The sequence below is a fragment of the Ursus maritimus genome, unplaced genomic scaffold, assembly GCF_017311325.1.
Source record: "Ursus maritimus isolate PB19 unplaced genomic scaffold, ASM1731132v1 scaffold_8, whole genome shotgun sequence".
In the NCBI taxonomy this organism is placed as follows: domain Eukaryota; kingdom Metazoa; phylum Chordata; class Mammalia; order Carnivora; family Ursidae; genus Ursus; species Ursus maritimus.
This window is the reverse complement of record NW_024426996.1, coordinates 69,141,310-69,167,045: the sequence shown is the minus strand read 5'-3', so window position 1 is coordinate 69,167,045 and position 25,736 is coordinate 69,141,310. Positions and strand designations below refer to the sequence as shown.

General features: G+C 45.3%; 1 protein-coding gene across 1 annotated transcript in view; it reads right to left on the bottom strand.

The window, feature by feature from the left end:
• Nucleotides 1–25,736, bottom strand: part of FAM184B (family with sequence similarity 184 member B) — a 163,039-nt gene that overhangs the window by 31,724 nt on the left and 105,579 nt on the right. The window contains exons 6-8 of the mRNA XM_008685809.2: nt 19,312–19,422; nt 14,101–14,208; nt 1,714–1,817 (exon numbers count right to left, since the gene is read on the bottom strand). Coding sequence (XP_008684031.2) covers nt 1,714–1,817; nt 14,101–14,208; nt 19,312–19,422 — 323 coding nt within the window. The remainder of the gene's footprint in view (nt 1–1,713; nt 1,818–14,100; nt 14,209–19,311; nt 19,423–25,736) is intronic.

The window sequence follows — 25,736 nt, the reverse complement described above, 5'->3', positions numbered from 1 at the left end:
TGCTTCTATAGTTGAGGACAACCCCTTACCAATATAGCCACCATGGAAGAAAAAAACAAGGCTGTTGTGATCACCACCTACCACTGGTCTGCCCAGCATCCTCTCCCTGGGAAAGCCTTTCCTCTTTCCATGTGATTCTTTTTAGTCCACAGAGTTCAGGGGCAGCCCATTCTGCCCTCATCGTCAGATGGGCCCAGGGGAGGATGTGTCACAAATGCTGGCCAGTCGGAGCACTCCATCTTTGTGGCAGGAGTGATTGGCTCAGGGATTGACATGTGACCCAAGCTGAGTGCCTTAAAGACCTCTGAAATTTCTGTCATAATTTCAGGAAAAAGATTCTCTCTTTCCCTCTAGAATTGTGAGTTATAAGCAAGACAAGGTTTGTAGCTGTCAGTGGTAAGGATTTAACCTATAGACCTGACTCCAGAGTCTGTCCTCCTTCACTGCTGTTCTTATGTGCCTCATAGATCCCAAGGCAAAATCTGGAGGATTTGGCGGAAGTATTAGTAGCTGAGAATTCACTGGGCTGTAGGCTGTGGTCTGGTTTAGGGGTTTACACTCTGCTTCCCCAAGGTTATGATCTGAATGTTTATGCCACCTCCCCCAACTCATATGTTGAAACCTGTTGTTCAATGGATTGGTATTAGGAGACAGGGCTTTGGGGAGGTGATTAGGTCATGAGGGTGGAGCCTTCATGGTGAGATTAGTGCCCTTATAATGAGAGACGTGAAAGAGACCTCTCCTCTACCACCCTCTCTCTTCCCCACCCCTAACCCCTATTGTCATGTGAGGACACAGGAAGAACATGGTCATCTGTAAGCGAGGAGCAGAGTTCTCACTGGGAACTGAGTGGACCAGCACCTTGACCTTGGACTTCCCAGTCTCCAGAACTAGGAGAAACAAATTTCTGTTGTTTAGGCCACACAATCTGTGGTGTTTTGTTACAGCAGCCCAAGCTGACCATAAGACATGTGGACAGCGTATTCTTCTCTGTCCATTGATAATTTCAGTCATGTGACTTGCTTTGGCCAGTGGAATATGACTAGAAATGAGAGGATGCAGTTCTGAGCGTAGGCTTTAAGAGGCACTGCATAGCTTCATCAGCTCTTTTGAGATTCTTCTCTTTACCATGGCAACGACATGCTCTAGATAGGGACTAATACTTCAGTCTTGGTCCCAGAGTGAGCAAGCATGTGGACGAGACTTGAACTTTACCCCAGTCTGGGGCAAAAATTAACACCCAACCCTCAGGCAGGAGCCAAGAATACAGGTAGCTGACCTAGGAATTAAAAATCACTGATTTTGGGGAATGTTTGTTATAGCAGCAAAAGCTGACTGATATAGGTGACAGAGACGGGGGATCCCCCATCAGTGACAAAGCCCCCCCATCTCCCCTAGTTAAAGAAAACTTGGAAGAACAAGAAGAGATTTGGGGCCAGTCCAGGTCTGAGTTTTGGGCAGGATTACTAACCTCTTAGAGTTTCAGGTTCTTAATCTATAAAATGGCCTCTCTAGGATGGTGTAACAATGGAATAAGATAACTTGTGTTAAGCCCATAGCTGTACTGAGAATATACAAGACACAACTGTTCTCTTCCTAAGTGTGATGCAAGGGGCAGTGATAAACACTTGAGGAATGCATGAATGAATGAGTCCTTCCAGATCTGAGTCCTCATTCACTGGAGCACTTGCAAGCCTGCATGTCCTCCTGTACCTTTCTTCTTCGTCACTGCTGGTTCCTTCTTCGGTTGCTAACTTATCCTGATACTCGTCTCCTCTGGGCAGGTTCTCAGGTTTATTCAGCTTCAAGCATGGATCCTAAGGCAAAAACAGTTGCAAGGTGAGACTGAGTACACTTCCCTGATTCAACCCAGGCTTATCAAACCAGAGAGCAGAGGAGAAAGAGCCCCCATCGATCCCCAACTGGTGCACAGTCCACAGGCCTGGCGTGATGAGGCCCCAGGATGATTCAGGGCCTAGTACAGTGCCTGGCTTAGCAGCAGCAGCCCTTATCCCCATATCCTGCCTTCCAGTTGTCCAACCACTTCACACAGCTGGTGAAACTCAAGCACGGAGAGAGTAAGTAACCTGTCCAGGGTCTCACCATCAGTGAGTGGTGGAAATGGGACATGCAATCAGGTGGTCTGACCCTGGGGCTGCTATGGGGATCAGAGAACACCACCAGCAACAGCTACTGGTCCATGTGAACAATCGCTATTATTACGATGCCCATTTTAAGGTGGCAGCCTGTGACATCTCATGACATAGGATCAGAGAACATGGAACTTGCTGAATGACCATACGTGTTGAGAAAGGGGGTGTGGTGGGAGAATATGGAAACCATAAGTGAACACTGAGGCCTAGGAATTTTCTATGAATTGAATTTGTTCATGTTATCATTCTCCCCTTCCCACAGAGGTAAAAGGTGAAAAAGATGTTCTTCTTTTGATTTGTCTACTTGTTACATAACCACTGTCTGTGGAACACACTATAAAAAGACAAGCTAGGAACAGATGTCTTTATTGGCAAATCTCATTAAATAATGATAAATGGCAGCCTGGAGTTTCCACTAACTAGTCACATGGCCTTGACCCAGTCTCTTCCCTTTCCTGGCCCAGAACTTCTTCAACTGTAAAACGGAGGGGTTGGTTACATCTGTGGTTTTCAACTTGTGCTCCAGAGACCTTGGGACATGTCCCTGGGGCCCGCAGAGTTCAGAAGGGGCAGAGCTGAGGCTGGAGGCTGGGGCGTGGGTCTCCCATTCCCTCTCAACCTGGCATGAAATTGCTTTGGTTGCCCTTCCTGGTACTATAATGTCTATTAAAGGTCGCCAATGTCTATTAAAGGACCAGTGATCATCTCCGTATTGCCAAATTCAATGGTCACTCCTTGGGCTTCAGCTAACTGAGCCTCCCCACAGGACTGGAAATATCTGGCCACTCCCTCCTGCATGCGATCCTCTCTCTTGGGTTTCCTGCTCCCTTGCCAGCTGCTTCTTCTTAGTCTCTTGTGCTCAAGCCACCTGCTCCTTTGCACCTTAGTCTTTGGACTTCTCTCACTCACTCCCCGTTTTTCTCTCACTAGCATCTCATCTAGTTCCATGAATACTGACCACAAACAAATCAGATCTGCTTCCAAGCCTTACCCTAACATCTGGACTTGAACATCCAATTGTCCTCCAAGATATCACTTGGATGCTTAATAAGCTTCTCAAACTGCAACATGTCCAGATCTGAACTCCTGGTCTCACCCTCTCAAACAGCAAGCACGCACCTGGCCCAGGGCCTTTGCACTGGCTGTTCCACTGCCTGCAACGCTCTTCACTGTAATATTTGCATGCCTTGCTCCCTCGCTTCACTCACCACAACCAAGAGACGTTCCCTGACTTAAATCCTGAGCTCTGGTGCCAGACACCTAAGATTAAATTCCAATTCTTCTTATCAAGGATGTAACTTTGGGAAAGTTATGTTGTCATGGATTAAATAAACCAATAAATATAAAGTCTTTGAAATACTATTAGCTCCACACTGAATACTCAAATTACTATTGCCCAGAATTACTATTCTCTGATCACTCTCCCTAAAATACCACGCCCTCTCACTTTCTCCCACCTTGCTCTATGTCTTCCTCAAAATACAGATCATGGCCTAATGTCAATTACTTGTCTATTTTTTTACTCTGTTTCCCTCACTGGAAGGTAAGCTGCATGCGGCAGGGATTCTGCTCTGTTCCCCGCTGTTTCCCTGGCTCCTAGAAGCAGGGTGTGATACATGGAGAACACTCAGGAAACAACACATGAACAAACCCAAACAAGTCTCTCGGAGAGCAGGAGGGCCCTTTGCTCCCACACTCACCCCACGTTCCCACTACATCCCATGGCCCAGAGTTTGGGTGTTTCCCAGCTCTGCTCGAGAGCCCTTTGTGCCTTGATGATTCTTAAGCTGCAAGTTCTGTTTGAATCATTTGTGTTGCCTCTAAACATGGCAGATACCATGTGATGCTGGAGCCCTTGCTTCCAGAGACTCAGGGTGGAGACCACACTCAGAAAGTCACTGCCCATCTCTGCCTAGGAGGGCCCGTGGAAGGGCACCTGGAGGAGATGGCCCATTGGAGAGTAAGGGTTCCCTCTGCCTCCCATACCCCTCCTACAAGAGCCCTTGTCTTTCCTTCTAGTGTGATGTGCCCTGGGTCAACGAGCTAAGCCAGAACTGCCTTTTCCAGGCTTTCCTGCCCTGCATAGTTCTGGACCACGTGACTTTGTGTAAGATCTGGAAGATGGGTGTGCCTTTTCCGTTCATGCCTGGATGCTTGCTGCAGGACAGCACGTGCTGTGGCAGCCCATGCACATCGTCGCCCATCTGCTGGCTCACCTGGTTGGCCTGGTCTGCCTGGGGCTCTGGGCTCCCGCATCTCCCGCCAGACCCTCCATAGGCTTCTCCATTTCCCGGGCCCAGGGGATGTTTAGCTCTATGATGAAGGATGCTGGATTCTCCTACATGTCACCAAAGTCCTCCCAGCTGGAGGCTCATCGACTTCAGAAACCAATACCATTCAGCCTCATGGGCTACATTGGTCCTTGGTCTTCCCCATTCTGCATCCGTCCTTCTTTCCTTCTGACTGCCCGCCCAGCTGTAGGCCCACTTTAAGCCTGACACTGGACGTGGATGCAATAGTTGAATATAGAGTGTTTATCTGGCTCCCACAATGATGCCATGTTTTCCAAAAATGAATCCCGTATTCTCTATCATTTCTGGTAGTCTGTTTCTCTGATCCAGTGCTATCTCCTGCACCCTTTAATCTCGAGAACCTACTTATCCTTCAAAGCCCTACCCAACTGCCACTTCCTCCAGGAAGCCTTCGCAAGCTCTTCTGTTGCAATTATACTCTCTGCTCTTGAAGGTCCCATAACAATTGTTTTTTCGTTTTTTTGTTTTGCTACTGTAATTTGCTCACAAATATTTTTGGGCATACACTATATACCGGGTGCTGTTCCAGAGACCCAGCAATCAATAAAACAGATGAAAGTGTTTTCTGCCTTGTATTAGTTATAGGAGTAATCTCTTTCTCCCTTCCTGGAAGGTAAAAATAATCCCAGATATAGTTTTTAAAATGTTATAAATCCTCCAGCCAGTAACTGAGAACACGCTGCATGGTCATTTTCCTTTGCCCGAATCCTTCTTCTTTAGTGTGTGTAGCTGGGTACTAAAATCCAGCCGGCTGACATGCTATTCATTGCAGGGCCCAGTGAGTTCAGTTCATTGCTGTGCACTTTCAAAAACGATGTCATTGACCAGCTTGCAATCTCCGCGTGGACCGTAAGCTAAAAAGCCCACCTTTGCCTCCCACATTCAGGTATTTGGGGCATTCCAAGTATCTTGGATAACTCCCGATTCCTATAAAGGCCAGAAGCAAACATCGCAGTCTAAGCACCACAGCTTTGTGAGACACCTGGTATGAATACGTGTTCTGAATAATCCAGGGAAAATTGCACAGAGAAGGAGGAACAACAGCAATGACTCAGAATAGCATAATACTACAGCATAAATACATACAGAATTATTAACATTAATCCATCCAGGTTTCTAAAGGAAAATCAGAGGTTATAAAGAAGTACTGTTAAATAGAAAGCACAAAATATATTGGCAAAAGCAATCCTGAGGGTATCAGTAATCATGATAAACATGAACTGGCTAAGTTCACCATGTTATCTATCCTGATAAAAGGAATCATTCACTGAAACTCTCTAATAATGAATCTGTAGGCATCTAACAATAAAGCCTGAAAACTAGGCAAAGTGTTCGGTACTGTAACGAGAAATGGGCAAATTTACAACTAGAACGGGAGAATTTAATAACCACCTCTCAGAACTGATATATTAAGTAAACAAAATGAGTTGGGATGTAGAAGATTTGAACAACAAGATTAATAAGCTAAACCTAATAACTAAAAAAAGAAATACTAATCAGTGCTAACATTTATATGGTGCTAAGTGTTGCCAGGCCCTCAATTCTATGAGATGGGCAGTATCATCCCATTTTAAAGATGACAAAACTGAGGCAGGAGAGGACACACAAGTTCCCCAAGATCACACAATGAATATATCACAAAGCTAGAATTCAAACATACAGTCGACCCCTGCACAGCACAAATTTGAACTGTGAGGGTCCACTTATCTGTGGATTTTTTTTCTCAGTAAATACAGTACAGTATTATAAATGTATTTTCTCTTCCTCATGATTTTCTTAATAACGTTTTCTTTTCTCTAGCTTACTTTAAAATATGCATTAATTGACTGTTTATGTTATTGGTAAAGCTTCTTGGTCAGAGTATGGGTCATTAGTAGTTAAGTTTTTGGAGAGTCAAAAGTTACATGTGGATTTTTAATTATGCAGGGAGTTGGTGCCCCTAACGCTAGCATTGTCCAAGGGTCAATTATATACTTAAATGACAAACTGAGAATATAGGTTTTTTTCTATCACATAGGGAACATTTAAAAATGATCCCACTGGGTGGCTCAGTCACTTAAGCGTTTGTTTTCGGCTGAGGTCATGATCTCGGGGTCCTGGGATCGAGCCCCGCATCGGGCTCCCCACTCAGCAGGGAGTCTGCTTGTCCCTCTCCCTCTGCTCCTCCCCACTCCCTGCTTGTGCTCACACGCTCTCTCAAATAAAAAAAAAAATCTAAAAAAAAAATGACCCCACAGAAATCTACAAGCATCTCACCACAGTTCCAAGTGTTGACATTCTGCAGACCATGTGATCTGATGACAATGCAATAAAATTAGGAAAGCAACAAGAACGTAGTTTCAAAAAAGTCAACTCTGGGATAAAGCTAACGACATACACTTAGAAGGAAACTTATAGCCTTCACTGTATTTATTAGAAAACATTTCAGAAGTTAGAAAAAGTATAACAGAATAAACCCCAAGTAAGCAGAAGAAATAGGTACAAAAGACAAAATTAATGACATAGAAAAGAAGAGATCCGAGCAATGCATCGGAAAGCTGGCTTTTTGAAAAGACACATGAAGCCTGATCAAGGAAAAGAGGAGAAGAAACTTAAAGCAATATGAATAATGGACAAATAGCTCACAAAAGTTATTACAGAGATGAAAAAGAATTTCCAATGTACTCTGAGCCACTCTGAGGACCGTGAAGGGAAATGCGCAGGATCTAATTTCTGGGCCACCTTATCAACAACTCATATATTTAAAGGCATCCTGGGCAGGAGTCCAGAAACAGGAGAGGAGGGAAGATGCTATAAAAAGCTGATGATGCACCGGGATGACTACACTGGCTCCCAGCTGCATCCATTTTTCTATTTCCATATATTGACTGATGGATGCCTAGGACTCTGTAAGGTCGGCAGGAAAGACACTGCCATCCTTGTGTTACAGATGATGATGTGAGATCAGAGAGTAGTCCAGTGACTTGCCTCAGGTCACATGGCCACTGGAGGGTGGCATGAGGACTGGACCCCTGGATTGTCCCGCTGCCTGCCCCGTGATTCCATGTGACCCCAATGGTACTCGCTACCGCCATGTTGGCAAGATCGCCAGCTGCCAGCATCAGGACTTAACTGGGTGTGAGTTCAAACCATGTTGTACAAATGTGCTGTGAGAAATATCTGTGAAACAGACATTTAAGATCAACCTGATAGATAAAGGTTGTTTTCCTAATCAACAGGGAGGTGAACTCAGCAATCCTTTCTGTCTATTTACTTTTTTTCCATCTTCCAGGACCAGAGACAGGGGCATTCTTTCTAAAAAGAGGGTGAATCCTCCTCTCCCTCCACAAGTAATTGGAGAAGGAGCCCAGTGTTCTTCTAAATCGTCCTCCAGCCAAGACTAATCTTTGAAGGTGTTCCTAATCTGACCTTTGACTACTAGGACTCAAAATGGTACCCTTAATGAATTCCACTCATTCAATTGTCGTGTCATGGTTCAGTTGTGCACAAGATGGTGCTAAACATCTGCCACATACAGGTATGTCAGGTGCTGGAAGGGCAGAGATAAAGAACACATAGTTCTTGATTTCAGCACACTTATGGTTCAGCGGGGGGACCAACATATAAGTGTCAAAAATATTTCCCTCCTCTCTCCCTCTACCTGTGTACCTGGCATTTGAGGTCAAAGTACATCATTCAAGAGGCCCTAGGGTGCCATCAGAATGTTTCACTAATGGACATGACCATGGAGATCAACAGTTGGCTGAACGAGTTCTTTCAAGCTCACTGATACTCATGTCAATGGCGCGCTCTCCCCTGACCTTCAAATGGAACACACTGACCAGCTGCCCTTTCCTGGTTATCTGCTTGGGATCTCAGTGAGCTCCTCCCAGGAATGACCCTGAGCCACTCCTGGTGTATTCAGAGTTATCCGCCCCTGATTTACACTCTTGGTTTCCCCATCAGGCATTTTGCTCTGGTTTCGGCCAGCACTCTCAGTCCAGGGCCAAAGTGGCCTGGGCATAAAGTGTGCACAGAAAAATAAAGAGTTCTGCTTCCTCCTCCAACCGTCTACCACCAAAGCCTCCTCCCAGCTCCTCCCAAGCAAAGAGTTGGCTGGTTATTTTAAACCTGCGATCACATTAGGTCTTCATCTTTCATCTCCCAGGCAGTTAACTTCTTCTGGATCGTTTCTATTTTAAAGGAACACCTACACCCAGGAAATCTCCTGGAAGGGAATATTCAAAGTCATGCTCAAGTTCAGTTGACAATCTTTCAAAGGTAGCATTATGTATGTCTTAAAATAGAACACCTAATGCAATGGGGTTTTGCTGAAATGATTACAGGGGATTGTAATAGATACTATAAAATCACCTTACATTTATAGACTCTTGAACAGTTTTGAAAAGTTCCTTCATATGAGTTCTTCCGTTCATTACCACAAGTCTCTGGGTGTAGAGCCAAGTAGGGATTATTGCCCTCATTTTACTAAAGAGAAGCAGTATTGGGTCATGGTTTGGAGTGGGGGCCTCAGTTTCCCTACCTATAAAGTGAGGATGATAATGACACTTGTCTATCAGGGTTGTCGTGGGGCTGCATAAAGTACTATGTTCTTTTTTTTCCTTCTTTTTTTAAATATTTTTTTTATTATATTATGTTAGTCACCATACAGTACATCCCTAGTTTTTGATGTAAAGTTCCATGATTCATTACTTGCGTATAACACCCAGTGCACCATGCAATATGTGCCCTCCTTAATACCCATCACCAGCCTATCCCATTCCCCCAACCCCCTCCCCTCTGAAGCCCTCAGTTTGTTTCCCAGAGTCCATAGTCTCTCGTGGTTCATTCCCCCTTCTGCTTCCCCCCCCCCTTTCTTCTTCCCTTTCTTCTCCTACCGATCTTCCTACTATTAGTTCTTGGCACACAGTCAAGGCCTGGTCTGTGTCTGCTACTCACAGTAATGAGGAAACCGATCTCAGGTTTTTGGACTTGCTTAAGGTCCCCCAAACAGGTCTGGGGGAAATCTGGGGTGGAATCCATGTCCTAACCCTCAGACCGGAGCTGTTGCCTGCCCTATGCTGTCTTCCCAGGTTCAGCAAATCTCAGCTCGATTCTCAGCCAAGAATCTCTCCACAGAGTAAATCTTCAGGGCAGCCTGCCTTGCTCCAGGTCAGAGAGAACCAGACCCCTCTACTCACACCACACAGAGGGTTCCCTGCAGTCGTTCGAGGGCTTAGTGGTTGTTTGTCTGCCCACCCCCAGGACAGCTGACACCCTGGGATTCCTATGATCCACTGGGTAGGCCACATGGTGACAGCTGCCCAGTGAACCGCGCAGGGCCCCCTGTGAGCAGGGGACAATTCCCAGGCCTGGGAGAGCTTCAGTGTGCCCCTCATCCCCCTTCCTACAGGCCTTGGGTATTTCACCTTGAGACCTTTCCCTTGCTCCTTCCCCCTGCCCAGTCCCTTTCTGGGGAAGTCATCTTCAACTTTCAGTGTCCAGACAGATGGCAGCAGAAGTCACTCCTCTGTGGAACCTTCCTGGACTCCCCTGGGCAGAAACCTGCCTCTCTCATTTTGGCTGCAAAAAATCTTCCTGCCATTATTACAGTATTTATCATACTAGGTTATTATTTAAGTTAATACTTATTTCCCCCTCCTAGAAATGGAACTCTCCAAGGGCCAAGACTGGTCCTTACTGACCCCAGCATCCAGCCCCCATGCCCTGCATAGACGCCACGCATAAATATTTGGTGAGGCAAAAAGACTTGAATAATTATGATCACCAATGATTCTTCTTTTTCTTCTGGAAGGGTACAGGCATGAGAATCTGTGGAGGGGCGCCTGGGTGGCACAGCGGTTAAGCGTCTGCCTTCGGCTCAGGGCGTGATCCCGGCGTTATGGGATCGGGCCCCACATCAGGCTCCTCCGCTATGAGCCTGCTTCTTCCTCTCCCACCCCTCCTGCTTGTGTTCCCTCTCTCGCTGGCTGTCTCTATCTCTGTCAAATAAATAAATAAAATCTTTAAAAAAAAAAAAAGAATCTGTGGAAACTTCACTCCTTTTCTGCCTCAGCTCACTGTGACCCAGGCACCAGAGGAGTCTTTCAGAAAAAAAGTTTTCCTTCAGAATTACCAAGACTGACGTGGCTTTCTGAAAACTAATGAATAAAACTATGTATCTAAGAGAATCAAAGAGACTTGACATGAGAGATCAAGACAAAAGGTTCGGCAAAGTCCCAGCTGTGCCGGGGACAGAGCCACACCCAGGCTTGGCAACCCTCTGTCTGTATGTTCTGGGAGTGGAGTGAAGACAGCTCGGCTCTCACTTGACGTTATTATTTATATCTCTCTTGACTCACTGCAGTGCTTTGGCAGAAGAACCAATGGCCTAAACCAAAACTCCCGAGTCTTGAACAAACTTGAATTTTATGGCCCCTTGTAGGCCCGTCCCTGTGGAGTGCCTGCTCTGGCCGCACTGCAGGGGGCGGCTCACACAGCCTCTCCACCAGCCTGAGAAATTCTCTAGGACTTTGTATCTCTGGCCTGGGCCAAGCTTTGACTTGCTTGGCTCGTGTATAGTCGGCCTGCCAAAAATATTTGAACTAAATTCCAAATTTTCTCTGGTGGGTTACATTCCGCAAGTTTTATAATGCACTGCGTTGGCCAGGTTGTGGCAGACAGACACTCACACGTGCGGCCGTTGGGAGTGTGCGCTGGGACATCATCGGAGGAAGGCAATGTGGCGTAACTATCAAAGTTAGAGACACACATGCCACTGGACCCAGAAAATTCTACGATCACAAGTTAGCACCCACTGAGCATTCGTCCGTGCTGGGTACTTTCCGACACTGTACGTATATTAGGCTTCACATTTAGGCCTCACAAAAGCCCCTGAGGTAGATGGTATCATTGCCCCAATTTTACAGATGAGGAAGCTCAAGCGAAGAGACTAAATCATTTGTCCAAGATTGTCGGGCCAGTGAGAGCTCAGGCGTCTGGTGCAGGGGGAGCTTGCCTCACCACCGTCTACACTATCTCCCTCTACGGAGCTATCCACCGAAGCAGTATCCGTAATGGAGAAAACCAACCCAAGTATCTCTCATAAGGGCAAGTTTACATATATTACAGTTTTTCTTTACAAGGGGACACTGGGCAGTTGTTCTTGAAAACAAATGAGGTGTAAGTAAGTGTTCTGATGTGTTGCAATCTCCAAGCTATGAAAATTTAAGATAGAAAAAGTAGATTAGAGCACAGGCCAGTATGCTACCATTTGGAGAAAAAAAATATATTCATAATTATGCCTGCATATGCACGGTCTACAGCTCTGAGCAGATACACAAGAAGAGAGAAAATAAAACGAAACCACACAGGGAACTAGGGATCGGGGATGCTTTTCACTGTATGCCTTTATATACCTTCTAAATTCTGTGCCACGTATATGGATTAAGTATTTGAAAAGAAAACAGTTGAAGAGAACAAACCATACCTGCAAAGCACATAATAGTTGCCTGATAGAAAACACAGCCCCAGATATTTAATCCTATTACTAAATGTCCACATAGTTTTCAAGCCGTTGGTTTATGAATGCTTCTCTCCTCCAGCGTCTAGCTCAGAGCTGGCCCAACGTAGGTATTCCACAAATGACCGCGGAATGAATAAATAACGGGCATGTAGAGTTGAATCAAATGGAACTAATGTTCCCTGAGGTTCCATGTGCAATTCACGCACACCCTAGGAGGGGTGCGTACCGCTCTCTAGAAACCGGGCTCATGAGGGACAATGTTCTAGACCAAGGAGCGTGGGAGGAGAGCCAAGTTTCATGGTGAAAGGATGCGTGGCCCCAGATCAGGAAGGACCAGTCCCATCGAGGAAGGTGAGTCTGCTCTGTTAGCCTTCTCCTGCAGGCTTATGTGGGTGCAAAGAGGGCTGCTCAAGGATTCTCCCCCAGTCTGTGTGTCAGAGGGAGAAACAAGGGCATCCTGGCTACCCTCCTCCACCCAAGACAGAGCTGAGGTCTGTTTTATCTGGGAGGCATCCTGGGCATGTGCTAATACTCTCACAAGGAGAGTGGGGGCTCAGAGCCACAGACCCAGCAGTTCTGTCCTGTCCTGGCTGCTTAAATGCCTGTGACCGTGGGCAAGTCACCCAACCTCTCTGTGCCTCAGTTTCCTCCTCTGTAAAATGAGTGCATTTCAGGGTTGTTGGAAGACTCCAAAGAAGTTGGGACCTTGCTCTAGAGCTGACTGGGTCCCATACAAATGTTCATTGTCATTCACATCGATATCCACCAGATTTTTAGCTCATTTTTACCCTGGTGAATATGTGGTTAAGTAGGGGCCATCCCAGTATGGGGGGGGGGGCTATGGGGGTGGCTGGCAGGACCAGGGCTCAAGTTCTGGAAGTCTGGGGTTGAGGGAGAGAAACTGCAGTTCCTGTCGACACTCGGGCACATGGACACGGTGAATAAGAGACGGGTGAGGATGAAGCAACGAGATTCAGACTCACTTACTTGTGTTTTCCCACCTGGAGTATGAAGTGGACTGAAAACCTGGGGCAGGAGCAAAGTAAAATCTTACAGTGGTGGGCTTTTGCTGGTTCCAACTGCGAAGATTAATAGGGAAGCTGAACCAAGAGGGTCACTGAAGCCAGGACACTCAAACGCCAACTTCATGGGAATTATTTATGTGTTTGATATCATGCAGCAAATATTAAATGTGTGCTCATGTTCTGCATTAAATTGTGGCCCTGGGAAGAGATACCGACGTCCTAGCCCCCAGTACCTATTCATGTCACCTGATTTGTATAGAAGATTTGTGGATGTAATTAGTTAAGATGAGGTCATACTGGATGACGGTGGACCCTAACCAAGGATCCTGGTGTCCTTACAAGAAAGCCATGTGAAGACCCAGAGGCACAGACGCACAGGGAAGAGGGCCCCGGGAGGACAGAGCCAGAGCTCAAAGTGATGCACCCCCAAGCCACAGAATGCCACAGATTGCCAGCAGCCTTCAGAAGCTGGTAGACAGGCCCGCAGGAGAGTCTCCCTCACAGCCACCAGAAGGAACCAACCCTGCTCACACCCTGATTTGGGATGTCTAGCCTCCAAAACTGTGAGGCCACACGTTTCTGTGGTTTAAGCCGCCAAGGGTGTGGTGATTCATTATGGCGGCCCTAGGAAAATAAAAGGGCTGATCGTGAGTGGACAGAGGACATGCAGGAACCAGCGTCTGCCCTGGAGCAGGGTCCCTAAAAGGGCAGCCCCCCGGGGAAGGGCTAGCAGGAGAGTAACTGATGTCTCGGCTGCAGAGGGAGGTGGCCAGGGGGCGTTATTACTGTGCTTCCTGCTGGGCAGAACCGAAGGCCGACTCGAGGCCAGCACCCTCTTATCTGCCAGGCAAGCTGCTCTCGGAGACGAGAGAAGATTTCATCTGACAAGCCTTGTTCTTCTTCAAACCACGCAGATAATTACTCAGAACTCTATTTTCTTCATGGTTTTTGCAAATGGATTTTGCGGTGATTTTTTTTCAGATATTTTGGCAGCTCTGAGGGGGGAGATAAAAGAGCCCATTAACGCCAGTGTGTGTCATCAAGGACGATGAGGTGCTGCGAGAAGGGAAATATCTTTAATTAAATCAGAAAAAACCCAAGGTTACCTGGGTCTCTAAAATGCTGCGGTGCTGGCCGTCCAATTCCTGGGGACTTTCTTTGCCTCTTCCGGTAGGTACCTTATTCTGTTGGATAAATTCTTCCAGTCTTAAAACCTAAAATAGAAGAAAAGAAACACTTGGTAATGAAATGGAGTCCCATCTCCTGATGGGGTCATTAATCTGGGAAACCATTCCCCCGGGTCAGTTGGTTCTGGGGACAGTGCCCCATTAAACGGCTTCTAAATGTGTTTCTGGAAAGGCCATTTCTAATTGCCTGGTTGCTTCATCTTCCTGGAAAAGATGAGCCTGGCAGGTGTGTAGTACTCTATACTTCCCTTTAGAGGAAGTGGGGGCTGTGGGGTGGTTTTCCTTGGCTTTCATACCATTCCTGCAAGATCACCCTATTTCTTTTTTTTTAATAATAATTTTTTATTATGTTATGTTAGTCACCATACAGTACATCCCTAGTTTTTGATGTACTGTTCCATGATTCATGTTTGCGTATAAAACACCCAGTTCTCCGTGCAATATGTGCCCTCCTTAATTCCCATCACCAGCCTAACCCAACCCCCAACCCCCTCCCCTCTGAAGCCCTCAGTTTGTTTCCCAGAGTCCATAGTCTCTCGTGGTTCATTCCCCCCTCTGTTTACCCCCCACCCCTTTATTCTTCCCTTCCTTCTCCTACCGATCTCCCTGCTATTTCTTATGTTCCATAAATGAGTGAAACCATATGATAATTGTCCTTCTCTGCTTGACTTATTTCACTTAGCATAATCTCTTCCAGTCCCGTCCATGTTGCTGCAAATGTTGTGTAATCGTTCTTTCTGATGGCTGAGTAATATTCCGTTGTATATATGGACCACATCTTCTTAATCCATTCGTTTGTTGAAGGGCATCTTGGCTCCTTCCACAATTTAGCTATTGTGGACAATGCTGCTATGAACATTGGGGTGTATATGGCCCTTCTCTTCACTACGTCTGTATCTTTGGGGTAAATACCCAGTAGTGCAATAGATGAAAGACCTCGATGTGAGACAGGAATCCAACAAAATCATAGAGGAGAACATAGGCTGTAACTTCTTTGACATCGGCCACAGCAACTTTTTTCATGACACATCTCCAAATGCGAGAGAAACAAAAGAAAAAATGAACTTATGGGACTTCATCAAGATAAAAATGCTTCTGCACAGCCAAGGAAACAGTCAAAAAAACTAAGAGGCAGCCCATGGAATGGGAGAAGATATTTGCAAATGACACTACAGATAAAAGACTAGTATCCAAGATCTACAAAGAACTTCTCAAACTCAATACACGAGAAACAAATAATCAAATAAAAAAATGGGCAGAAGATACGAACAGACACTTTTCCAATGAAGACATACAAATGGCTAACAGACACATGGAAAAATGTTCAAAATCATTAGCCATCAGGGAAATTCAAATCAAAACCACAGTGAGATACCACCTTACGCCAGTTGGAATGGACAAGGCAAGAGACAACAAATGTTGGAGAGGATGTAGAGAAAGGGGATCCCTCCTACACTGTTGGTGGGAATGCAAGTTGGTACAGCCACTTTAGAAAACAGTGTGGAGGTCCCTTAAAAAGTTAAAAATAGAGCTACCCTATGATCCAGCAATTGCACCCTATTTCTTTTTTTTTTAAAGTTAGTCGATAAAGAAAAGGAACAATATTTAAGAGTTATACCAAAGAAAGAGTGGCTAGAAGGTCTATGAAAGTGTATAGCCCTCATTATGACGACGATGATTAGCCAACTAATTGTAGAGTATCCATTAAACAGACTGGCTTCTCTGCTCTAGACTTTGAGAAGAACAAGGCAAATAACCATAAAGAAAATGCAGAAGTTGCTAACAAATCTTTGTAGGAAACCTAACCCTCCTCAGGCTCCACGCCAGGTATGAGGAGATAAGGAAGAGGGACAGAGAGAGAGCAAGATGGTAAGAGAAGAAAATACAGCCCGTGCTTTTCAGAGGCTGTCATCTTACAGAGGAGGCAGCAGGGAGATGGTTATAATCACAGCAACATTCAGAAGACAAAATAATAATAATATCATTAATGATGTGTTTGCTCTGTGCCAGGCACAGACCTAAGCATTTGGCAGTATAAACTTTTTTAATCCTCATAACAACTACTACAAGACACATACTACTGCAGAGAATTTACAGCAAAAAACTCTGCCCAGGGGAGTCCAGGGCACCTTTAGGGGCACTGAAGGATGAATAGGAGTCCATCAGTGGTGAGGGTGAGAAAGGACATTCCAGGCGGCAGGAATAGCAGGTGCAATGACAGAGGGAAGGTAGGATGTGTGTGAGGACCGGAGGAAAGTTCCATGTTGGGGACCCGGCAGGAGTGGCTGAGAGTTCCATGTAGGAGTGGCTGAGAGGAAAGAGAGTCCTGAGGAGTAGTGGTGGTAGGTTGGGCAAAGCCCCAATTATGAAACACACGGAAATTAAAGATTTGGGGGAAGAAGGAGGGGGACCTTGAGCAGATTTGGGTTTTAGAAGGCTAGTCTGGAATTCGCTGGCCCAGGGAGAATGTGGAGGCAGGGAGATACAGGCCAAGGCTCTTGCCAGTCTCTAGGCAACATCCCAGAAGATGAAGATTATGAAACTCTTTATACTACATCTTGCTAAGACTTATGAACTATTCAAATGGAGCCCTACACAGTTGTTTATGTAACATCTGCAAGAGGCAAAGAAAAAGACAGTCTAGACAAGCCATCCTGGGGGTCTGATAAGGGGAGAGGACGGGACTGAGAGCCTTTGCGTGTTAGAACCTACAGGACTTGACAACTGATTGGTTGTGCTGATGGGGCAGGGCGGGGACTCCAGGTCAGGATGGAGGAGGTCAGGGCTGACTTTTCCATTTCTAGCTTTGGTAAGCGGGTGAACAGATGGTGTGGAAGAAATGGAGGGTGAGGGGCGCCTGGGTGGCACAGGGGTTAAGCGCCTGCCTTCGGCTCAGGGCGTGATCCCAGCGTTATGGGATCGAGCCCCACATCAGGCTCCTCTGCTGGGAGCCTGCTCTTCCTCTCCCACTCCCCCTGCTTGTGTTCCCTCTCTCTCTGGCTGTCCCTATCTCTGTCAAATAAATAAATAAAATCTTAAAAAAAAAAAAGAAATGGAGGGTGAAGAGCAGGCCTGGGGTGCTTTGTCAGATCCAGATCAGCCTCTGGGTCAGGCCAGCCGTCTGCAGATACTCCGGTCCTGAATGATCCTCGGTCATCAAAGATGCGACATACCATGGTAGACGGAGTATTAGCATAGTGGTTAAGAGTGGGGTTTTCAGAGCCATATTACCTGGGTTTGAATCCCAGACCCACTAGTCACTACCTGTGTGACTTTGAGGAAGTGATTTACCTTTTCCGTGCCTCAGTTTACTCATCTGTAAACCGAGGATCACCATAGTACCCACCTTGTACGATGGTAGGGAGGACTAAAAGTTACTCTATGTAAACTGCTTAGATAGCACCTTAACTAAAGTAAGCACGCAGCAAAATTCACCCCTGTTGTTTTTAGAGAGGGGGTTCTCAGGGGCATTTAGAGAAATAGTCAGCGGGGAGCCCCCAGGCTCCCATGTCAGAAGCATGACTGGGCTGGTCCCACGCACATATGTGAAGCGTCCCTAAAGCTCTGCAGAACAACTACTCCAGGTCCAATGTGAAACCTGGCAGTACAACTCAACAGGGAGGGAGAGAGGAAGGAGAAAGCAATGGGCATCCTCACTGTGCTTCCACCTTGGGCTGAGGTGGAATAGAAGCTTCTGGAACAGAGACTTTCCACCAGGACTGCTCTTCCAGAGCCCCTGATATAGCAAGTGCAAGGCATGGCATGCTCACCTTGTAGAAAAATGATAACTTGTGACATAGAAAAAAAGGTTGGAGAAAACCATAACGTGTACAACCATCACTCAGCCAAGAGATAACATATCACAAATACAGCTGCAGCCCCTGACCTTCTCCCTGATCCATCGCCCTCTCTCCTTTCTAGAAATAACCCCCGGCTCAGATTTCCTGTCATTCTCAGGCGTGTCTCCAGACTGAACTCCACTATGTATTTCTAAACAATCAATACTGTTTTGCACACGGCTTCTAGATTCTTTAAAGCTCCCTCAGGAGGTTGCTGTGCTCAGCCAGGGCTGAGGAACGAATTTCATGAACTCCTGAGGGAAGGGAGGACTCAGGGCTCATTTGGAAGGTGTGAGAGATGGCAGGGGAAGCAAGGAAACCCCTTTACATTTTGGGGGTTCTAATTAGGCTCAAGAATGAAGCCTGTTTCCAGTCCCTCCCACAAGTTCCCCCCATAAGATGGCCAACAGGTCTTTGACCTTGGTCTCTGGGTGGTCAGGACAGGTGGACCCACAGAGCAAACTGTGATGCTCAGCTGGTCTACAGGCATTCTCCACTCCCTTCTCCCTTGCCTGCCTCCTCCGTGCCTCCCCAGGCTGGCCTCGTGACACAGATATTACCGATGGGAGGAGGAGTCAGTGGGAGCCCTCTCTGAAGGCTTATGGTTTTCTGATGAAATGGGCAGGCCTGGTCCTCACCTCCCCCCGCTCCCCCTCTGCTGTTTCGTGGTGTAAATTTGGACCTAACAACACAGTGGTGACAGTCATTTTCCAAGCCTGAGGGAATCTGAGCTGACTTCTCCCTTAGATGCTGCAGGCACAGGGCCTAGGGCCCACGATATTTTCAGGGACCATGACAATGTTTGAATTTCTTTTAAAGCCAGAAGGTAAAAATACAGCTTGGCTCTATGAATCTTTATACCAATGTAGTCATAAAATATAATTTTTGATATATTTTTTTCAATAGAGGAAGGAGCCCATGAACGCAAAAGCGCCTAATACCCAGGAAAGTGAGGACACAGCCCAGGAGGAGGAGAGACTGTGGGAATCTCAGATACACCAGGCCTGATGTCATTTAGCCACAGGATCGACCCCAGCAGCCTACTGCCTCCTTTTATGTGAGACATTAAGAGCCTCTTTGTAAAGCCTCCATAAATCAGGCTCTCTGTTACTCGCACCTAAATTTATGTCCCACAAGACGGATTTCTTGCCAGGCAAAGTCCTTTCTTTTCTTCCAAGGATGCTGAGCATATGGAAGTCAGGCCTGTTTTCTGTGATTCCTGACATCTTACTTAACCAAGACTCCCACCCAGACCCATCACTCCCAAGCACTGCATTAATTCGGGATTTACCTCAAGCAGAGAATTCTGGAGCTTCACATTTAGGGCTGCTTTCTCTTCTTCCAGCTGCTTGATTTCATTTTCTGACTTCTTCTTCACTTCCTCCAACTGTGTTTCTACTTCCTAAATGATGATTAGAAGAGTTATTCACAAAAGGCATGAATGCATGGACAGGACATGTATAGCTTCACACCTTGCCTTATCCCAAAGGGGTTCAAAGAAACTTACAATAAAAATAAAAAAAATAAGCCAAATAATTAAATACAAAATCAATCTACAGAAATCCATTGCATTTCTATATATTAATAATGAACCAGCAGTAAGAGATATTAAGAAAACAATCCCATTTACAATTGCACCAAAAAGAATAAAATATCTAGGAACAAACTTTACCAAGGAGATGAAAGACCTGCGCTCTGAAAACTATAAAACATTGAGGAAAGAAATTGAAGAAAACACAAACAAACGGAAAGATAGTCCATGCTCATGGATTGGGAGAACAAATATCTTTAAAATGTCCATACTACCCAAAGCAATCTACACATTTAATGCAACCCCTATCAAAATACCAACAGCATTTTTCACAGAACTAAAAATCCTAAAATTTGTATAGAACCATGAAAGACCCCAAAATAGGCGAAGTAATCTTGATAAGGAAGAATAAAACTGGAAGTATCACAATCTCACATTTCGAGATTTACTAAAAAGCTGTAGTACTCAAAACAGTATGGTACTGCCACAAAAATAGACACATAGGTCAATGGAACAGAATAGAAAGCCCAGAAATAAGAAATGTTTATTTGCCTCCTTGATGGAGGCAAGAACATGAGATGGGAAAAATACAGTCTTTTTAGCAATGGTGTCGGGAAAACAGGACAGCTACATGCAAAAGATGAGACTGGACCACTTTCTTACGCCATACACAAAAATAAACTCAAAATGGATTAAAGAACTAAATGTGACACCTGAAACCATAAACATCGTAGAAAAGAACACAGGCAGTAATTTCTCTGACATCAACCATAGCAATGTTTTTCTAGATATGTCTCCTGAAGCGAGGGAAACAAAAGCAAAAATAAACTACTGGGAATACATCAAAATCAAAAGCTTCTACACAGCAAAGGAAAAAATCAACAAAACTAAAAGATAACCTACTGAATGGGAGAAGATACTTGCAAATGACATATCTGATAAAGGATTAGTCTTCAAAATATATAAAGAATATAGAACTCGGGGTGCCTGGCTGGTTCAGTCAGCAGAGCAACTCTTAATCTTAGGGTTGTAGGTTCGAGCCCCACATTGAGTGTACAGATTACTTAAAAATAAAATCTTAAAAAAAACGTACAACATCCAGAAAACAAATAATCCGTTTTAAAATGAGAAGAAGACTTGAACAGACATTTCTCCAAAGAAGACATCCGGATGACCAATAGACACATGAAAAGATGCTCAACATCACTCAGCATCAGGGAAATGCAAATCAAAACCCAATGAGATGTCACCTCACACCTGTTAAAAGGGCTAAAATTAAAAACACAAGAAACAAGTGTTGGCAAGGATGTGGAGAAAAATGAACCCTTTGCACTGTTGGTGAGAATGCGAACTGGTGCAGCCACGGTGGAAAACAGTATGGAGATCCTTAAAAAATTAAAAGTAGAATTACATATGATCTAGTAATTCAACTATTAGGTATTTACCCAAAGAATACAAAAACACCAATTTAAAGAGATACTTGCACCCCTATGTTTATTGCAACATTATTTAAAATAGCCAAATTAAGGGAAGCAGCCCATGTGTCCATTGACCGATAAATGGATAAAGAAGATGTGGTGTATATATGGACACACACACACTGGAATATTACTCAACCATAAAAAAGAATGAAATCTTGTCATTTGCAGCAATATGGATGGGTCTAGAGAATATAATGTCAAGTGAAATAAGTCAGAGATAGAAAGACAAATACCATATGATTTCACTCATATGTGGAATTTAAGAAACAGAACAAACATACAGAGAAAAAGAGGAGACAAACCAAAAAAACAGACTCTTAACTATAGAGAACAAACAGATGGTTACCAGAGGGGAGGTGGGCGGGGGATGGGTGAAATAAGTGATGGGTATTAAAGAGTACCCTTATGTGAGCACTGAGTAATGTAGAGAATTGCTGCATCACTATATTGTACACCTGAAACTAATAAAACACTGTATGTTAATTATACTGGAATTGAAAAAAATTTTTAATGATTGATTAATTAATTTTAAAAAATCCCTGGAATGAATAAATCCAGAGTCAGCAGCATTTTATATAAACCATTACTTCATTCCTGGCACTGGTTTACTTCTAAATCTCAGCTTTCAATGTTACTTAAGGAAATAACTGCACAGTTATTAAATTCTACTTCAAGTTAACAAAAAAGGAAGCCTACAACACTCATAAAATATTAGAAGAAAACACAAATTAGCAATAAACAATGGGATGCCTGGGTGACTTGATCGGTTGGGCAGCTGACTCGGCTTTGGCTCAGGTTATGATCTCAGGGTCATGAGATGGAGCCCCATTTGGGGCTCCACGCTCCGTGCGGATGTGCAGAGTCTGCTTGGGATTCTCTCCCTCTCCCTCTGCCCCTCCCCCCATGTGTACGTGCGCGCTCTCTCTCTCTCTCTTTAAAATACATAAATAAAATCTTTGAGGAAAAAAAGAAATACACAAGAAGTTCAAAAATAAACAAATCTTAAAATTATACCCCAAATCTGATATATATTGGAGGAGGGACATGGTAGACATCTGGGTTTAAGTTTTATAGTGTCAAGTGAGAAAAGAGAATGCTCGTTACTGACCCAATCCTCAGTGTTCCATAAGTCAAAAAGCCAAGTACATTCTCAGATGCAGGGAAATACTAAATTCAGAGCAAAATTTTCCTCTGGTCTTCTCAACGGCTTCCATACTTTAGTCAAAATGATGGGGCCCACGGGACTGCTTCCTCCACGGTTCCCCACCACAGCCTCACCACAGAAGATCCAGAGAGAGGAAATATTCTGGGGACCATGTGAATGGAGCAGCCTTTTAGCTGTGTGATGTTGAGCACGTTTTCTACCCTCTCTGTGACTCATGTGTTCCTTCCAAGCCTAGCGCAGTTCTGGCTGGGGGAGGGATGGATAAATAAGTAAGTACTACTATTATTTGATAGATGCCTACCATTGCCAATCTCGCTTATCTCGGGGAAAATCTTGTAAGTATCTAGAGGAGTGGATGAAATATCCTATTCCTCTTAGCTGGCCTTTATATGTAGATAACAGCTTATTCATTCGACAAATACTTACTGAGACCTACCGCGTGCCAAGCACTGTTCTCAGAGCTGGGGATAAGAACAGACCAAATAGGGGCGCCTGGGTGGCACAGCGGTTAAGCGTCTGCCTCCGGCTCAGGGCGTGATCCCAGCGTTACGGGATCGAGCCCCACGTCAGGCTCCTCCGCTATGAGCCTGCTTCTTCCTCTCCCACTCCCCCTGCTTGTGTTCCCTCTCTCGCTGGCTGTCTCTATCTCTGTCAAATAAATAAATAAAATCTTTAAAAACAAACAAACAAACAAACAAACAAACAAACAAAAAGAACAGACCAAATATCTATCTGCTCGCTAGGAGCTCACACTGGCATAAAAGAGGCAGCCAAGTCAATAGGCACAACTCAGTAGATGCTATGTTGAATGGTAACAAGTGCCGAGGACAAATAACAGAACAGGGAAGGGGGCTATGGAGGGTCGACGGGGTTGGGTTCAGTTCACATAGTTCGGCCAGAGAAATCCTTGGAAGAAAGCGACTCTGGAGTAAAGGCCTGTGTGAAGTAAGGAGGCTATCCAGTGAGATGTCTCGGTGTGAGTACTCCTGGACCTGCACAGGCCCTGGCATGTTCTAAGGACAGAGAGGAGGCCTCTGTGGCTGAAGTGGAGTGACTGAGGGAGAAGGATGTGGGAGATGGGGTTAGAGGACATGGGGGAGACCACAGGAAGCCTCAGACATGGTGGTAAAGACGGTTAAGATGAAGGCCAATTAACAGCTGGAAAGTGGAGTGACATGATTCAGCTATAACGAGGTCACTCAGCTTCTGTCTTAAGGATAGACTGAAGGGGGGATGCAGCAGGCCAGTGAGGAGCCTGCGGCAGTAACCTAGGTGGGAGCCAAAGGGGGCTGGACCAAGACAGCAGCATGGCTGGCGACAGGTGCAGAACCACAAATGTTTTCTCAGTGTACACTGCGAGGGCCTGCTGTCAAGGACAACACCAAGGTTTCTAACCTGAGCAGGGGAGAATGGTACTGCCATTAACACAGATGAGGAAGATAGAAGAAGCAGGTTGTGGCATGTAGGAGGAGCTCACTGGGGAAATGTTGAGTTTGAGACCGCTGTTAGATGTCCCGTGTGCAGGTGGACACATGGGTCTGGAAATCAGGGGAGAGTTCTGGATTGCCGGTATGCATTTGGGAGTCATCGGCATACAGAAGTATTAAGCTATGTGCTTGGATGAAAAAAGCTAGAGAATATAAAGGAAAATGGGAGAGATTCAAGAACAGAGAACCCTGGGACACGCCAGCAGTTGCTGTGAAGTTGAGGTTATAGTGTCTGAGCGTTATCTGGAGCTCGGTTCTCCTGTGCTGCCAATTGATCACGGACCTTTATGCTCTCATTGCGAGCAGATGGACATAGTAATAGCAGCTGACGCTTACCGTTTACTGAGTCCTTTCCACAAACACTCACTTGATCCTTAAGAAAACCCAATCACTTTGGTACTATTGTTGAAGTTCCTTATATAATAAAGAAATGAAGCTTAAAGAGGTTAAATGACTTGCCCCAGGTCATGCAGCCAGGAGGTGGGGAATCAAGATTTGAACTCAGGAAGGCTGCCTGCTTGGCTGCACTTCTTCCCTGCCATCCTAAGGGAAATGTGGCATCCAGTACAAGCCCCTGACTGAAAGGTCTTCCCACCTCTGAGACAGCAAAGCTGAGGGATGTCCTGTGGGCAGGCCCCCGATGCTCCCCAAAGCGGGGTGAAGGAGCTGGAAGTCCAGTCTTCAGGAACTGGAGGCTTGCTCTGTTTCTAAGGAATGACATGCTCTTGAGATGATATATGGGAATGTGGGGGGCATGGCTTGTGTGATGGGGTTAAATGGAAACCTGTTATTTATTCATTCAACCAACCAATATTAACTGAATATCTATTATATGCCAAGTATTGAAGGGGCTAAGGATACAGTCACTGTGTGCTGGTAAATGTTAAGCAACTGGCTTCCAATCAGTCAATCAATCAATCAATCAAATTGATTTGTAGCATTTGTTGATTTCCATAATATAAGTACTCCTACTGTGGCCGATTTCAAGTTACTACCATGATGTCACTGAACAGAGCGCTGGGAAAAGATGTGACAACTGCTTCTCAGGAGTCAGCACAAGTTGGCTCTGACACACCACTGGATGTAATAGTGCACGGGGCTCCCCAGTGGGGAGAACAAGTAGGAACTAGGTGATTACAGTGAAATGTAGTGAGAGCTATGCTAAGGTAGCATCAGTAAAAACTAGGCAAAGTGAGACAGGTGAATTTGGGCGTTGGGTGGGAGTGATCCCCCTCAAGGGAGAGCTAGGCATTAAGGCCAAGAAGGGAAAGGATATGGAACGAATGATGACCTAAAAGGCTGGAGGTTAGAACTGAACAGGGAAGTGGTGCAAGGTGAGGCAAGAGAGGCAAACAGAAGTCCCACCATGCAGGGTCTTAAAAACCACACGAAGGAATTTGAATTGCACCGAGAAGATGATAGGGGGCCTTTAGAGAATTTGAAACCTAGGTTGAGTTTTCAGAAGATCCCCCTGGGATGGAGACTGTATTCAAGGAAGTGGGGAGAGGGGACACAGGGAGACCAGTAAGGAGATCATCGCACGGTCCAGTGAAATGCTGGGTGACTGGACCAGTATCCTGCCACCGAGGACAGAGGGAACTGGACATATTCCAGGGCCATCAAAGAAGTGGACAAATGGGTTTGATGACTGATGGAACATGATGTGAGAAGAAGTCATGTCTGACTGCCGGGTTTCTGACTTGAGCATCTAAAGAGATATTGCTACTGATCACCTGGAGGACACCTGTACACTTTCTGTGGGGCCAAGTTCAGGTCAGGCCAGTGGCCCTGGGGTCAGTCACTAAGAAAAAGGCGGGATGCAATTAGACTGTCAAGTCACATGAGGTGGACACTTAGCATGGGTATCGTCTCTTCAGTAAATCGGTGATCCCTTCTGCAAGCCTTGGTGTTTGGGGAGTTCATTTGCTAAAAACGATATATAAATTATCCATTTGCCCCAAGAACCATCAGAAACAAAGCAAAATTCTGATCTTTTATCTCATTGATTAGCTTCTTCGTCACTGAAGCTTTTGTTGAATAAAAGTTTTGTTA